General features: G+C 31.9%; 2 protein-coding genes across 2 annotated transcripts; one reads left to right on the top strand and one right to left on the bottom strand.

Moving 5' to 3' along the window:
* Window positions 1-424: 424 nt before the first annotated feature.
* On the bottom strand, window positions 425-4,117 carry FATA (fatA acyl-ACP thioesterase). The gene is made up of 7 exons (NM_001306011.1): window positions 3,782-4,117; window positions 2,942-3,075; window positions 2,740-2,853; window positions 2,159-2,254; window positions 967-1,054; window positions 800-868; window positions 425-697 (listed from the first exon to the last, which is right to left on the bottom strand). Exons 1-7 carry the CDS (start codon window positions 4,115-4,117, stop codon window positions 425-427), a joined length of 1,110 nt encoding a protein of 369 aa, NP_001292940.1.
* Window positions 4,118-4,307: 190 nt separating this feature from the next.
* LOC105644931 (uncharacterized) lies at window positions 4,308-13,835 on the top strand. The gene is given in 11 exon segments (XM_089718855.1): window positions 4,308-4,356; window positions 8,950-9,126; window positions 9,129-9,209; window positions 9,622-9,678; window positions 10,499-10,756; window positions 11,229-11,486; window positions 11,978-12,370; window positions 12,472-12,564; window positions 12,687-12,887; window positions 12,976-13,037; window positions 13,135-13,835. Coding segments are annotated over 11 exon segments (2,094 nt in total). The 3' UTR covers window positions 13,600-13,835.
* The last annotated feature ends 149 nt before the right edge of the window (window positions 13,836-13,984 follow it).

Consider the following 13,984-nt stretch of genomic DNA (forward strand, 5'->3'; position numbering starts at 1 on the left):
TTAGTTAGAAAGCATAGAGTTCTTTCATCTTGGATGCATCTTTTGTAAAATCTGCACGCTCTTTGTTTCATGACATAAGCCTCGACTTTCAGTCAAGTTTACATTGTTAAGTATTGAGCAGTTGAACTTCCAAGAATATAGTAAACGTAAAACAATACAGTTGATTCATGTAGTTGGTAAGGTGGGTTTAACAATTATCACACAGTACAACAAATTGATCCACTGAGTTGGTGAGGTGGGTTTAACAATTTCTCCTCCTAGTACAAATAATGTCTTTTGAATTCCTCAACAAAATCTCTAACCTAACACAGTAAAATCAATCAGAACATTGATGGTCAAAGGAGAAAAAGAAAAGAAACCTGAATCTCGAGAAAGATAAAAAGAACTGGCAGATGCCCACACAAATAAAGAAATCTACATTATTTCATCTGGAGGGCTTCTTTCTCCATTCGGTGCGGCCACGGTTAATTTCAAGGCCATCACTTGAGAATCTAAGTAAATGTAAGAAGTTACGACTGTCTTGCTCGCCTGCAATTGCAGTGGCAGATCCATTTGTTGCATGAAGATCTAAACCAGCACCCTCAAGAGATTCTGCACTGGTAAGCGAATCAACTACATCATCATGTTGGCATTCCCTTCTGTAATCCAAGGTGATCGTTTGTAATTCGTGGGTGTCGATGATTTCTTGAGGCATGCTCTGTAATTGAGGAGCATGAGAGCTGGTAAGATCAAGTGGCAATGCCAAAATAAAATAAAACAAAAAAAGAGAAACCATTAAAGAATGCTTTCAGTTACCAACCTCTAGAACCCATCCGATATAAGTTACATTATTAACATGTTGATTCATGTCTAGATCTGCTCTTCTTGGCTGTGGATTAAAAAATATGCTTATAAGTTGGAACGACACAATAAAATTGAGAAAAGCTGACAGGAACAAAGTTAAAAGAAATTGAAATTGTATCTTACCACAAGACCAAGTTTGGAATATTGAGTAGTATCTTCTAATTTTGAAATTTTCTTCAAGCTTCGATTATTTTCCTCTGGAAATGCTAATCTGTAAATACCATCAATTTACAAAAGGGCAAATGATGTCATCTCTGTTGCAAATATTCTGAATGAGACAGAATCTATTATCCACTTATTCTATACAATCAAACAATTTTCTTTCTCATAAATTTGGAGGTTACAATCATCTTAGAAATCCAGAAAAATAAAATGAGAAAAAGGATGTTTGCAACAATATCATGAAGACCAACTATCTTACACCATGTCTGAAATTTGATACCTGTCAAGCAGAATGAAAATTCAGTAAGATGGTTGATCAAGCAATAACTAGTTGCAAGTGCATGCCACTTTAAGATTCCCATAAAAAAAATGTTCTTTTGGATAAAAACAACAGCAACAATGCTAGAACACCATAAAACTTGCAAAGTCAATTCTAAAGGGTGGAGCTGTGGGACTCCATGCTATCGTATAGAAACTTTGAACTATTTCCAGCAAGTATTATGTACTAGATGGTCTCATGCATTTATAATGTATCATGCGCTTCCCTTATGTTCTGAAATAGAAACAATTAGAGTGCTTAAAGGTCATCTAAAAGACTGATTATAGGAAAATGTAAGATAGAGGCATATCATCCTTGATCCAGGTGGCATTAGTCACACTATTGAAACTCAGTGATCATGGTTGCTTTTAGGATACCAGATGACACAGATGAAGAGTAAAATGACACTCCTACAGTAAAACTTTGTCTGAGTTTGCTATGTTTGTATTGGAACCAGAGTTGCACCATCCCCAGTTATCATGGCTAAGTGAAAGAATCAAATGCTATTTGCAAAAACGATATTGGGAAAGATGCAAATGCAATCCCCACTACAATACTGAATGGGCAAAAGCCAACATTTCCTGGATCAAATAGGTGTGAATGTAGACAACCAATCAACATCATCCAACTACTTAGAGTACTTTTAAGCTATCCAGCTTTGAGTGTATCAAGGGTGGTGGTCGGCACAAGGACTTCAAAAATCATGAAGGGGCTGAAGAAGATGCCTAATGTGGTAAATAATATGGTCTTCTAGTTGTCAATAATGACCAAGCAAGCAAGAATAAGAGATAACAAAGTGATAGTTTAGGCCTCTACAGATGAAATGGTGCCTACCTGAGTTCTCGTGGGCAAAAAACTAAGTATTCATCTCGGACATCATCAGTTACTTTCTGAAGCCGCCTAGTGTCTTGATTCATCATCACCCACTTGCTGAAATCAAGCAAAACATATAATCAACTGCCACAAAACACCTTGATTCAGAGATGTACATGCAAAGTTTTAACTTTTGAAAGAGATCAGAAACAAATCATACAGCCTAAAGAGAAAAACTAAAACAGACGTATTATTGGATGCGGCAGCTAAAACACAAAGTATTTTCAAAAGCAAGCAAAGTTTTTAGTGGAATTTTAACAATCTTGGGTATTCAACCATTTATCAATGAACTTTTGTTTGCAAAACAACTTGGACAGTGAGGAATTAAAAGGCAAAATAATTGAAGTGTCTGACTTCTAAAAATAGTGTCTAAGAAATAAATGAGTGAGCTCCAAGGTCCTTGCCTCACATCCAATCAGAAAAACAAGCACGCCAGAAAAGAATATAGTTTAGCATAAAGGTTCTGTATAAAATGAACTATACTGGTATATATTTTTGTTTATCCAATTTTCTTATAAAGAAGGACGGGAAAACAAGAAAACCTTGTGGCTCTCCCGATAACTTGACCAGTGGCATAGTCCTTCAGAATCCAGTCACGTCTAGTTCCAATTCTTCCTTCACTTTGGCACCATGTTTCAATTTCAACAACATCGCTCCTGCACAATATATCCATATTGTAAAAGCTAAGAGAAATTATAAGCCCAAAACTTCCAGAAACATAATGGATGAGGGAGAAAAACCCACCAGGCAGGGTATTTATATATTTCAATGTGCATGCGAGCAGTTACCCATATGAGATGCAGCTTCCTCATGGTGGGGGTTGTAGCAAATCCATCAGTTGAAAATCCAACACTCTGAGCATGATTACAGCCAACCTCCTAAAAGACATTTTTTTTTCCCATGGTAATATATTAGAATATGAGAAAATGTTGATGAAAAATTGAAAACACAAATAAATTTTCAGTCAGAGTAGTTTTGGTCTTCAAATAATGTTATTAGCATAACTAAAGCCTTAACATAACAAAATGAAATTCAATCTTTTAACACTAATCAACCAGATCAATTAACAAAAAGGTGACTTCTTGTTTGCCTGTTGGTCCATTTCTGTAGTGTACCAACAACACTGACATCAACCAGAATTTTCATTAATCAGTAAACATAATTGAGACTTGACGTTTTATTAAACCATACAAAATTTAAACCAGGTTCAGCAATGTGTCTCTGATTATTCCCCCATTACCAGAAAACACAATTTCAGCAAACAAAGAGACTGGTGGATGAGAGGCTTGGAATCCATCAAAGTAACAGAAAAAACAGAGAAAAAGAGAATTTTCCGTAGACAGTTAGGCACCACCCATATCTTGATAAGTGCAACTGACAGGAACGACATGACTAAGCATACCACATTCCAAAAATTCTGAAATTTTACCTACAAACCCCACAATTCAATCAAGATATAAAAATAATAATAAGAGGTCCATAAACAATCCTCCAAAATTCCAAATCAAAGAAAACCAAACACATGCATAATAAACTCGACTTGATTTAGAAAAAAAAAAAAAAACTCAAATTGGCAAACTATACCTGCAAAAAATTAGCGATAGTCTCAACGGTAGCAGTTTTATTAATCCCAACTTCATAGCTCCTAACGATAAATTTCTCCTTATAGGAGAAACCATCCTCCGTCAAGTGCCCTAACCGAAGGCGATCAGCCAAGCTTTCACACCCGGATTCAACCTTAGTGACTCCATCAGAAACAACAGGCTGAGTAGAAATCTTAGCGACAGGGGAAGAGTAAACGACAGCGTTTGCTCTGCGGCGAGTGAAATGGGAACTGCTACGATGCTGGTTAAGGAATCTACATTGAGGAGCTAGGGATTGGATTTGGTCGGGCGCGGTACACGGTACCTTCAACATCATCTCCCTTATAGTTCAAGCTCAAGCTGGAGGCTGGAGCTCAAGACCAATGTCAGTTTGTTCGTGAAGCAGAGAAAGCTCGTTCACTTTATTGTCTGCGTGTATGTATTTTGAGGCTGCTTTTAAAGGATGGGTTTGTCGATGGGACCGAGGAAGAGAGAAGAGAAGAAAAAAGACACTGGATTTGGGTAAAATGACGAGATTGCCATTGCCATGTGTAGAGGTTGAAGATGGATCTTTTCGTACAGAGTTGTAGGCTAAAGAACAAGTGGAGAGGAAAGGACTCTAAGCGAAGCACGTGTTTGCTTTCACCATTACCATCTCTCTCAATCTCCGCCTCTCTTTGTGCAGTAAATTATGTAAAAATATTTGTTTTTACAGTAACATTGAACCTACATTTTTAACTGAATAGAATAAAAAATTTGCAATACCTATTTATAATTATTTGGCTTAATTATATTTATTTTATATTTGCAATACCTATTTATAATTTATAATTTTTTTATTTTATTTTGATATCACGTGTGAAAAACTTTGCAATTAAGTGTTTAAGTGTATTTAACTGTCAAAAAACTAAAATTGACCAATATTACTTAATAAATAATATGAAATATAAACATATATTCAATTCACCGCTGTTTTTTTCTTTTTATCTTTTATTTTTTATTCAAACATTATTTGAAAGTGAGTCGCATTTTATATAATTATACACAATTTTGTGGTGCTAATTTTAAAATAACTTTAATGTACGTGGTTACACCTTGTAAAATATGTGCATACATTAAGTTTTTTCACTCGTTCTAATTTGTACGCCACTTTAAATTATTTCACTCATGTTTATTCATAGGATTTTAACTACTGAAAAGTTAATGGGTGTGCTCATATTAAAAAAATATTAAGCACAAATCTTTGTTGCCTATAAGAGTACATATAGGTCGTTTAAACGTGCTTTATTTATAAATGTATGCTCGTTTTATTATATTTCTCTATCTACATCATACTCTTATTTAATAGCTTTAAAATATACAAAGACACTAACCTTTAAAAATTGTGCTAATTGTCGAATAAATATGCCCTTGGGACTATCTCTTTGTGAGTTAGCTTCCTCACAATTAATGGAGTAATTAGCACAAATTAGGGATATATTAGGCCAAAAAACAGTGAAAAAAATTCAGTTCAATCACCACTTTAATCCTTGTGCATTTTATGTTTTCTCTAAATAAAGAAAATAGAGGGAGTAATAATATTTTTGTCCTTTGCAAATGATGGACATTAATTACTATAATTTTCAAAAATATATTAAGAATAATCAATAATTTATTACAAATTAGACAAATTAAATAGCAATCAAAGAACATTATTCATTTCTAAATTATTCATTTCTAAAATGCAGGGTATATATATACTATTAGATAGAGGCAAAATAAAAAATTTATAAATTATTCATTTCTAAAAGGAATTCAGGACTATAGGATAAATTTAAAAAAAAATGAAATTAAATCCAAATATGGAACGAAAGGAATAATATTTATGTTCGCATAATAATAAACCCAAAGAAAATTTTGAGGCCAACATCAAATTAGAAATAAATATTTATTTTTTTAAAAAAAAAATCAAAGAACATACTTCATCAAACTTGATAGAAAGAACACAAGCAAGAGGGAATTGAATACCAAATTACAAGAATAGGATATTGGTAGGATATAAGATATGTCTTACTCTTTATAATTTTGGAGATGTTTAAAAGGCAAAACTACCGAATATAATTATGAAGTTTTGTATATATAAAGAATTTATTTTTACCATTAGATTTTAAATTCTTAAAAATAGTCTATTGGATTGAATCAGTTTCTTTATCTAGTTTTTTTACCATATTTTTGAATCAATGCAGAAAAAGGTAAAATTTTAGTGTTTATGACAAATAATTTTACACTCATGCTAAACCCATAATAGCCTTCAAATTCAATAGCTACAATATAGCTCTGAAGATAAAATAATTAATGACATCATTACTTATAAAATGGGTAAACTATCTATCTATATATATGAATATATAAAAACAGAAATCTATTAGCTAATGTAAGGTAATGTTAGAGGCTGTTATTTGTTAATTTTGCAATTAAAGAAAAGTTTGAATTACGGAAGTGCTGGGAGGGTAAAAATCCGAGAGTGATTATACCTCTTGGTTATATATATATATATATATATATATATATATAAATAGATAATGCTATTATCAAAAAAAAAAAAAAATGATGCTCACTCTGTTCTTTGAATTTATTTTTTATATATTTACCCTTTAATTTGTATGAAATGATTAATTAAAAAGCTCAATTTTCACCAAAATAAAATAAAACAATGAATTTTAGTATTTTTAACTAAATAAATAATCCAATTAGATAATCATTTAATTAATTAAAAAAAACTTCACGGGTCAAAAAATTATTATTTTGTGGTTTTTAATACGTGTAAGTTGATTACGTTTTATTTGTAGATTCAGAAATCAAATATTTTATACGATCGTAAATATATAATAATGGTATTATCTTTATAGCATATTATTTTTTTTATATTAGTAAAAGAGCATTAAACAGTAAAAAAATATATTATATAGACACTGATAAAGTATGTAATGGGTTCAAAAAATTCCAAAAAACGGTGAACTTATTTTAGAAGAGAAGTGGCAACGAACAAGCTCTTTAAGTTGTTGTAAACGATATCCACATCACGTAAAACGTGAAGTTCGATTATTGTGAGAAGGCGTGCTCTGACCGTGTACACTTAGCGTATTCTAGTGGTTAGTGGTAAGTGTATATATAATTTGATATTATATTAAAATTTAAATTCTAGTGGTTAGTGGTAAGTGTATATATAATTTGACACTATATTAAGATTTAAATTTCCTTCTTTTATATTTCCTTCTTTTATATGCATAATAATAATAATAATAATAATAATAATAATAATAATAATAAGATCATGGTATTGAATGTTTGAAGCTATAGTCATATTCGTATCCTTAGTGGTTTAGCTCATTTAATTAGTGTATCTTTCACATTTTAAAAAGCTACACCCGAATATTAATTTAAGATGAGTGATTCGATGTTTTTCTTTCTCAAATGAAATTAATAATTAAATTGAATAATTATGATTGGAGTAAAGATTTAATTATAATCCAATTACGGACTTGTAATACCTGTAGGGATAGAGAAAAAAATAGTGTACCTCATTGATTATTGTGAATGGATTAATTTTACTTAGATCGGATTCATAGCCTATTCATAGACCAAACCAATGAGAATAAAGTTTTTTTATTGAAACGATAGTATTTCTGATCATACATTAAAAAAAAAAAAGATAAAGTCTGAACATTTTTTAAAAAATTTTTACCATCGTTGGTGGTCCATAAGCGGATCCAGTTTATGGGTTAATTTTATTTGGACCAGGTCCGCAGCCTCACTCATGGACCAAGCCAAGAAAAGTAAAGTCAGGTCCGACAGGCGGGGGAGGGTGGTGTGCTAAGAAAGAGTGACGTAGTTTGCATTTACTATCACTCCATTGGGGTTTAGACTCTTCTCCGGCGTAACTTCATATGTGCTATTCTTGGTCTTTCATTTTTGGCTTAGTTAATTGGATTTTTTAATCGTAAATTTAGGTTTTGTAATGTCTTTTTGGTGTTTAAAATGTATTGATTAGGTTTTTTACTTAGTTTATCCAGGTTAGATTGAGTGTAAATACAGACTTATTGGCTCGAGTTAGTACTTTGATAAATTAAAATTTTTTTTGAACATTATAATTTAATAATAATTTATTTTATTAATAAAAAATATTTATGAATCCACAAAAATATCATCAAGGATTTCAGTTTTATTAATTGAAAAATAAAGATCATCTAATCTTGATTGGTAATATTAATTTCCTATTTAAATCTAAATTTTATTGAATAAAATAAGAAATTATATTATATATAATATAAGTAATTATTAAAATAGGGTAAAAATATAATATCTTTAGGGTTTTTAATTTTATTGATTGAAAAAATAAAGATAATTTAATTTTAATTGGTTGAATTTATTTCATATTTAAATCTAAATTCTATTAAATAATTTCTTAATTTATGCAATAAATCTAAATAGAAAATTTAATATACCCAATAAAAATTAAATTACTTTTATTTTTTTAATTAACAAAATATTATATTCTTATCCTATTTAATATATACTTTATATAATATATAATATAATTTTCTAGTTTATCCAATAAAATTTTAAATAGAAATTAATGTAATCAATTAAAATTAAATTATCTTTATTTTTCAACCAATAACATTAATTGATTAATGAAATCCATAAACTTCTATATATATATTAAATAGATTATAAATTATATATTACAGATCGACGTTACTAAATTGCCCTTCCATTTTTTAAGCTCACTAATATCCGGATTCTTCAGCACACAGTAACCTCCTTTGATTCTTCTGTTTGTTTCTTTCGATCTTGCTCTAAATTTTCTATATAAACACCATAATCTGAGGCTGTGACTGTTTCTCTACTAATTTCATACATGAAAATGAAGATAAAAATATCGTTTTATATTTAGGACTTTGGCTACACCTGGACCGGTGTATGGTAGATCATACACCAACTCAATTAAAAAAAAGTTTTTTAAATAAATATTACCGTTTTATCATTTTTTTTTTCTTTTTTTGTTTCTATTGACTCAATCAGATAAATCTCATTTGCTCATATAATTAATTTTACATGGTTTCAGGGACTGAAGCTATTGATGAACTTTCTGGCTCTGATGCAAATGTTGACATTGCTTTTTCTAAGACTTTAATCTTACAATCTTCGAACAAGTCAAAGCAGCAAATGAAAGTGTTGGTCTTATAAGAGAAACTAGAGAAGAGGAAACAGAATTATATCTTGATCATGTGTATAACAAGCCACTAGCACATCAGTTCTTCTGTCCTAATTGTAATTCTTGCATAGAAAAGGTTATTGTTCGTGAGTGGGAGATGATTCTGTACCAACTCGAGAGCCAGTCGATACATTTAGATGCTCATCATGTTTTGGTTTTGTCATTGTTGCAGGTACATTTTCATCTATCTATGATCTTTCATACTCTATTTAGTATAAATGAATTTCATAAAATTTTATGGACTTTATTTGAAATTTTATTTTTTCATATTTGATGTAAAATAAAATGTTCATTTCAGTTGTATGAATAATATATTGTCTATAAATACAATCGATACTTTAAGTCGAAAATCAAAGAATATGTACCGTTCCTGTCTCACTTTTTTTTTTTTTTTTTGGAAAAAAAGCAAATAATTTATCTATTATATGCAGTCTTCTTCTCATCACTTCCAGAAAGAGACTTTTTTCTTCAATCAAAAGCAAAGTTGCAATCCCATAACCTTCCAGTCATAAATCATAATAGCACATATTCTACTATTTACTATGATATTTGTAGCTATTTAAACCTTTCTGTTTATTCTTCAGGCAATTGGTTTTTCCGCACTTTTGTACCAAATGAGGAAGGAAGGAGGGATGAGCAAGGTAATTTTTCTTGTGCAATCTTTCCAATCATTCAGGAAATAATTTGAATAATTATGTAATGACCAAAAAGACATTTATATGAAACTAGAGTCTAGAATATCATAGTTAATGATGCGACGAGTATACATTTAAAATTAAGAGACCGTTTGATATAGTTGTTTACTGCGTATTTGACCTAAACATAAGAAATTTTGACAAACTTGTTTGATTTTTCACCTGACCTGGAAAATTTTAGTTTGGAATTTCAATTATTGAGTTAGGTGCCGATGGATAATGCTACATGAAAGAATTTGAATTGTTGGTTATTCTTATAGTCTACCTTATCTAGCAGATGATAATTATTTTGCTTTAGTCTCCTTTAGGCCCCATGTTGTCGGAAGCAACTGATCATAATGTTAGCTCTAAACAGTAAAACTTCCTCGGTCCTTTTCAATTTATGTAATGCAGATTTTTTTTTCAAAAGAGTATCCTTTTAGAAGATGTCAAAAGGATGTTTTTCATTGACATTTTTAAAAATGACAAGTTGAAAATGCGTCTTCAGTCTGGCGATTATGCTGGGGAAATGTAAATATAATCTAAAAAGCATTAGCCTAATTGGTAGGCCTAAGAAAATCTTAGTGGGTGTCACGTTGTGATCAATGCCTGTGAAAATAGCAAATTAACATTAGAAATGTGTTTGATTACATTACCTTACATCGCACTGTGGCTCACCAAATGGAGCCTCATTTGCTTTTTCTATTTCAATTATTTCAGTTAAGAAATGAAGGCGTAGGATATTTTCATTGTTCATGCCTTTATCTCACCCAATGTGCAAATGCAGCAGAAACTAGTACTGTGCAAGATCCATCAATTGAGTCATTAATGGAGAGTGTTCCATTTTTGGGAAGAAACCATGATAAAACTAAACCTAAACCAAATGAAAGACTACAAGATGAAAGAAGTCATGCTCCACCGACAAATATTGCTCCATTGCCTGGAGATAATGTGGTTCACCCAAAACTAGACTGTGCAGAGAAAGAAGAAGCTCAAATAGGTGGAGAAGTAAGTCCAATTGATGCATTTAGAGATGCAAATGCAGGTATGTTCAGTTGATGCAATTAGAGATGCAATGTTTTCATTTGAAATATTTATTTTCTTAATTAGCACTATTCCTTGTATGTGCATTTTGGCTCATCCAGATGACAAATATTTGAAAAAGATTGAACCCAATGAAAGACTTACAATTTTAGCTGACAGTGAAGAAAATGTCAAAACTGAAAAAAGTGACATAGGTATAAAAGAAGTGATAGTGTTTCTCTCAAAAAAACATGGGAAGTGAAAATATGAACTAAAAAGGCTTAGCCTAATTGGTATGCATAAGAAAATCTTAGCGGGTGTCGTGTTGTGATCGATGGTTTAACACTAGAAATTCATTTGATTATATTACCTTGAACCACACTGCGGTTCACCAAATGGAGCCTCAATTGCTCTTTCTATTTCAATTAAGCAATGAAGTTGTATATATTCAGCTGATATTTTCATTGTTTATCTCACCCAATGTGCTAATGCAGTGGAAATTATTACTCTGCAAGATCCATCAACTGACTCATCAGTGGAGAGTGTTCCATTGTTGGGAGCAAACCATGATAAACCTAAACTTGAACCAAATGAAATAGTACAAGATGAAAGAAGTCATGCTCCACTTTCAAACATTGCTCCAGTACCTGGAAAAAATGTGGTTTACCCAAAACCAGACTCCGCAGAGAAAGAAGAAGTTGAAATATGTGGAGAAGGAAGTTCGATTGATGCAATTGGAGATGCAAATACAGGTATGCAAATACAGAGTAATGTTTTCATTTGTAACATTTTATTTTCTTAATTAGAACTACTACTCATATCTGCATTTTGACTCATCCAAATGACAAATGCTTGGAAAAGATTGAACCTGATGAAAGACTTACAATTCAAGCTGACAGAAAAGAAAATTTCAAAACTGAAACAAGTGACATAGGTATGAAAGAAATGATAGTGTTTCTCTCAAAAGAATGGGAAGTGTAAATATGAACTAAAAAGGCTTAGCCTAATTGGTAGGCCTGAGCAAATCTTAGTTGGTCGTATGTTGTGATTGATTGTCGTGAAAATAATAGATTTAGCACTAGATATGCGTTTTATTATGTGTTTGCACCATACCGTGGTCACCAAATGGAGCCTCATTTGCTCTTTCTATTTCAACTATTTCAATTAATCAATGAATGTGTATATATCCAGCTGAGATTTTCATTGTTCATGCCTTTATTCACCCAATGTGCTAATGCAATAGAAACTAGTACTGTGCAAGATCCATCAGCCGATCCATTAATGGAGAACATTCCGTTGCTGGGAACAAACCGTGATAAAACTAAACCTAAACCAAATGAAATGCTACAAGATGAAAGAGCTCATTCTCCACTGACAAATATTGCTCCATTACCTGGAGATAGTGTGGCTTACGCAAAACCAGACTCTACAGAGAAAGAAGTTGAAATAGGTGGAGAAGTAAGTTCACCTGATGCAATTACAAATGAAAATACAGACTCTGCAGAGAAAGAAGTTGAGATAGGTGGACAAGTAAGTTCAACTGATGCAATTACAAATGAAAATACAGACTCTACAGAGAAAGAAGTTGAAATAGGTGAAGCAAATTCAACTGATGCAATTACAGATGAAAGTACAGGTATGTTCAATTGATGCAATTAGAGATGCAATGTTTTCATTTGAACATTTTTTTTTTCTTAATTACCACTACTCCTCATATCTGCATTTTGACTCGTCCAGATGACAAATATTTGGAAAATATTGAACCTGATGAAAGACTTACAATTCAAGCTGACAATAAAGAAAATGTCAAAACTGAAAAAAGTGACACAGGTACGAAGAAATGATGTAGTAAACTTTTTTTGCAATCTGTGCAAATTTGTCTGTTATATCACTTTATTTTCTAGTCATTGTTAGAAAACTACAATGATATGATATGCTGCTTGTTCAAATAGCTGCAATTGAAACTGGACTTCCTCCGAGCTCATCAAACGTGATAGTGAATGTTGATGAAGATACACAAACTTCATTACCTTCAGAATCAAGAGATGACAGAAAAATAGAAATCCTAAAAAGCATTGTATATGGTGGTTTAATAGAATCAATTACAAGCTTAAGTGTTGTGACATCTGCTATAAGTGCTGATGCTGCTACATGTAAGTCCAATGCTACATTGCTCTAGATATACTCCAGTATAAAATAGCAATGTGAAACTAGCGCTTAATCGACCTTTTTGAATTGCAGTGAACATTGTAGCTTTGGCATTGGCAAACCTTGTTGGTGGACTCGTCATGATTGCACACCATGTGAGTAATTTCTTTCCTGTCAATAGAAGTTCAATAAATATATATGGATGATTAAAACACGATCCTTGAATTTTTAACTAACATCTATCAATTACAGCTTAGGGAACTTAGAAATGAACAATCTGGAGGGACCTCTGATCAGACAAATGAAGGAGTGGATCGTTATGTTGAATCACTTGGACGGAGACAGAATTTCATTGTTCATGCCACAGTTGCCGTATTATCATTCATTATTTTTGGATTAGTACCTCCTGTAGTTTATGGATTCTCATTCTTGAAGAGTGACAATAAGGATTATAAGTTAGCAGCAGTTGCAGCAGCTTCTCTTTTGTGCATTACTATGCTTGCCATCGCTAAGTCTTATGTCAGGAAGCCACCCAAGAATTACATCAAGACTGTCATGTATTACGCTGCTGCAGGATTTTTGGCTTCAGGAGTTTCATACATAGCAGGTGAAATCATCAGAAAGCTAATAGAAAAGTTTGGTTGGTTCAATTCACGAGTAGCCATTACCAGCATTGCTGATGCGAGTTCTGGTCAACCTGAATGGGTGTCCTATTGACTTCATTTTAAAACTGAAATACGGTGTCAAGATTAATGGCAGTATATATATACTCTGCTTTTCAGCTGTTTTGAATATTTTTGTAGTTTTTGATGGTATGTCATATTTGATTAAGTTATTCAAGCAGATGCTCGATAATACTAGGCAGTTTCGATCGATACAGCTTTGGTTGAGCACAACCAGATGTAAAAGAAAAACTATGATGAACATAAATACAACGTGTTAAACTTCCAGAATCTAATGCTAAACATGGATTTGATACAGCAATGGCAGCATTTAGGTCATATGGCCATTAACAAAAAAAGAGTAGAAAGGATGCAAGGTTTTATAACCAGTCTAATTGTTGTCCAAAGTAGCTCATTGTCTGCCTTGAGCACTGTCAACC

Source organism: Jatropha curcas, chromosome 3, assembly GCF_041381405.1.
Source record: "Jatropha curcas cultivar XTBG-Jc1 chromosome 3, XTBG_Jcur_1.0, whole genome shotgun sequence".
NCBI classification, from domain to species: Eukaryota; Viridiplantae; Streptophyta; class Magnoliopsida; order Malpighiales; family Euphorbiaceae; genus Jatropha; species Jatropha curcas.

Excerpts from the sequence above, each read along its gene's own strand:
- FATA (NM_001306011.1), bottom strand. The coding sequence starts at position 4,117 with ATGATGTTGAAGGTACCGTGTACCGCGCCCGACCAAATCCAATCCCTA. Across the intron at positions 2,255-2,739 it reads GTTATCGGGAGAGCCACAAG|CAAGTGGGTGATGATGAATC; the intron begins GTTTTCTTGTTT and ends GCTTGATTTCAG. Across the intron at positions 1,055-2,158 it reads TTTTGCCCACGAGAACTCAG|ATTAGCATTTCCAGAGGAAA; the intron begins GTAGGCACCATT and ends TGGTATTTACAG.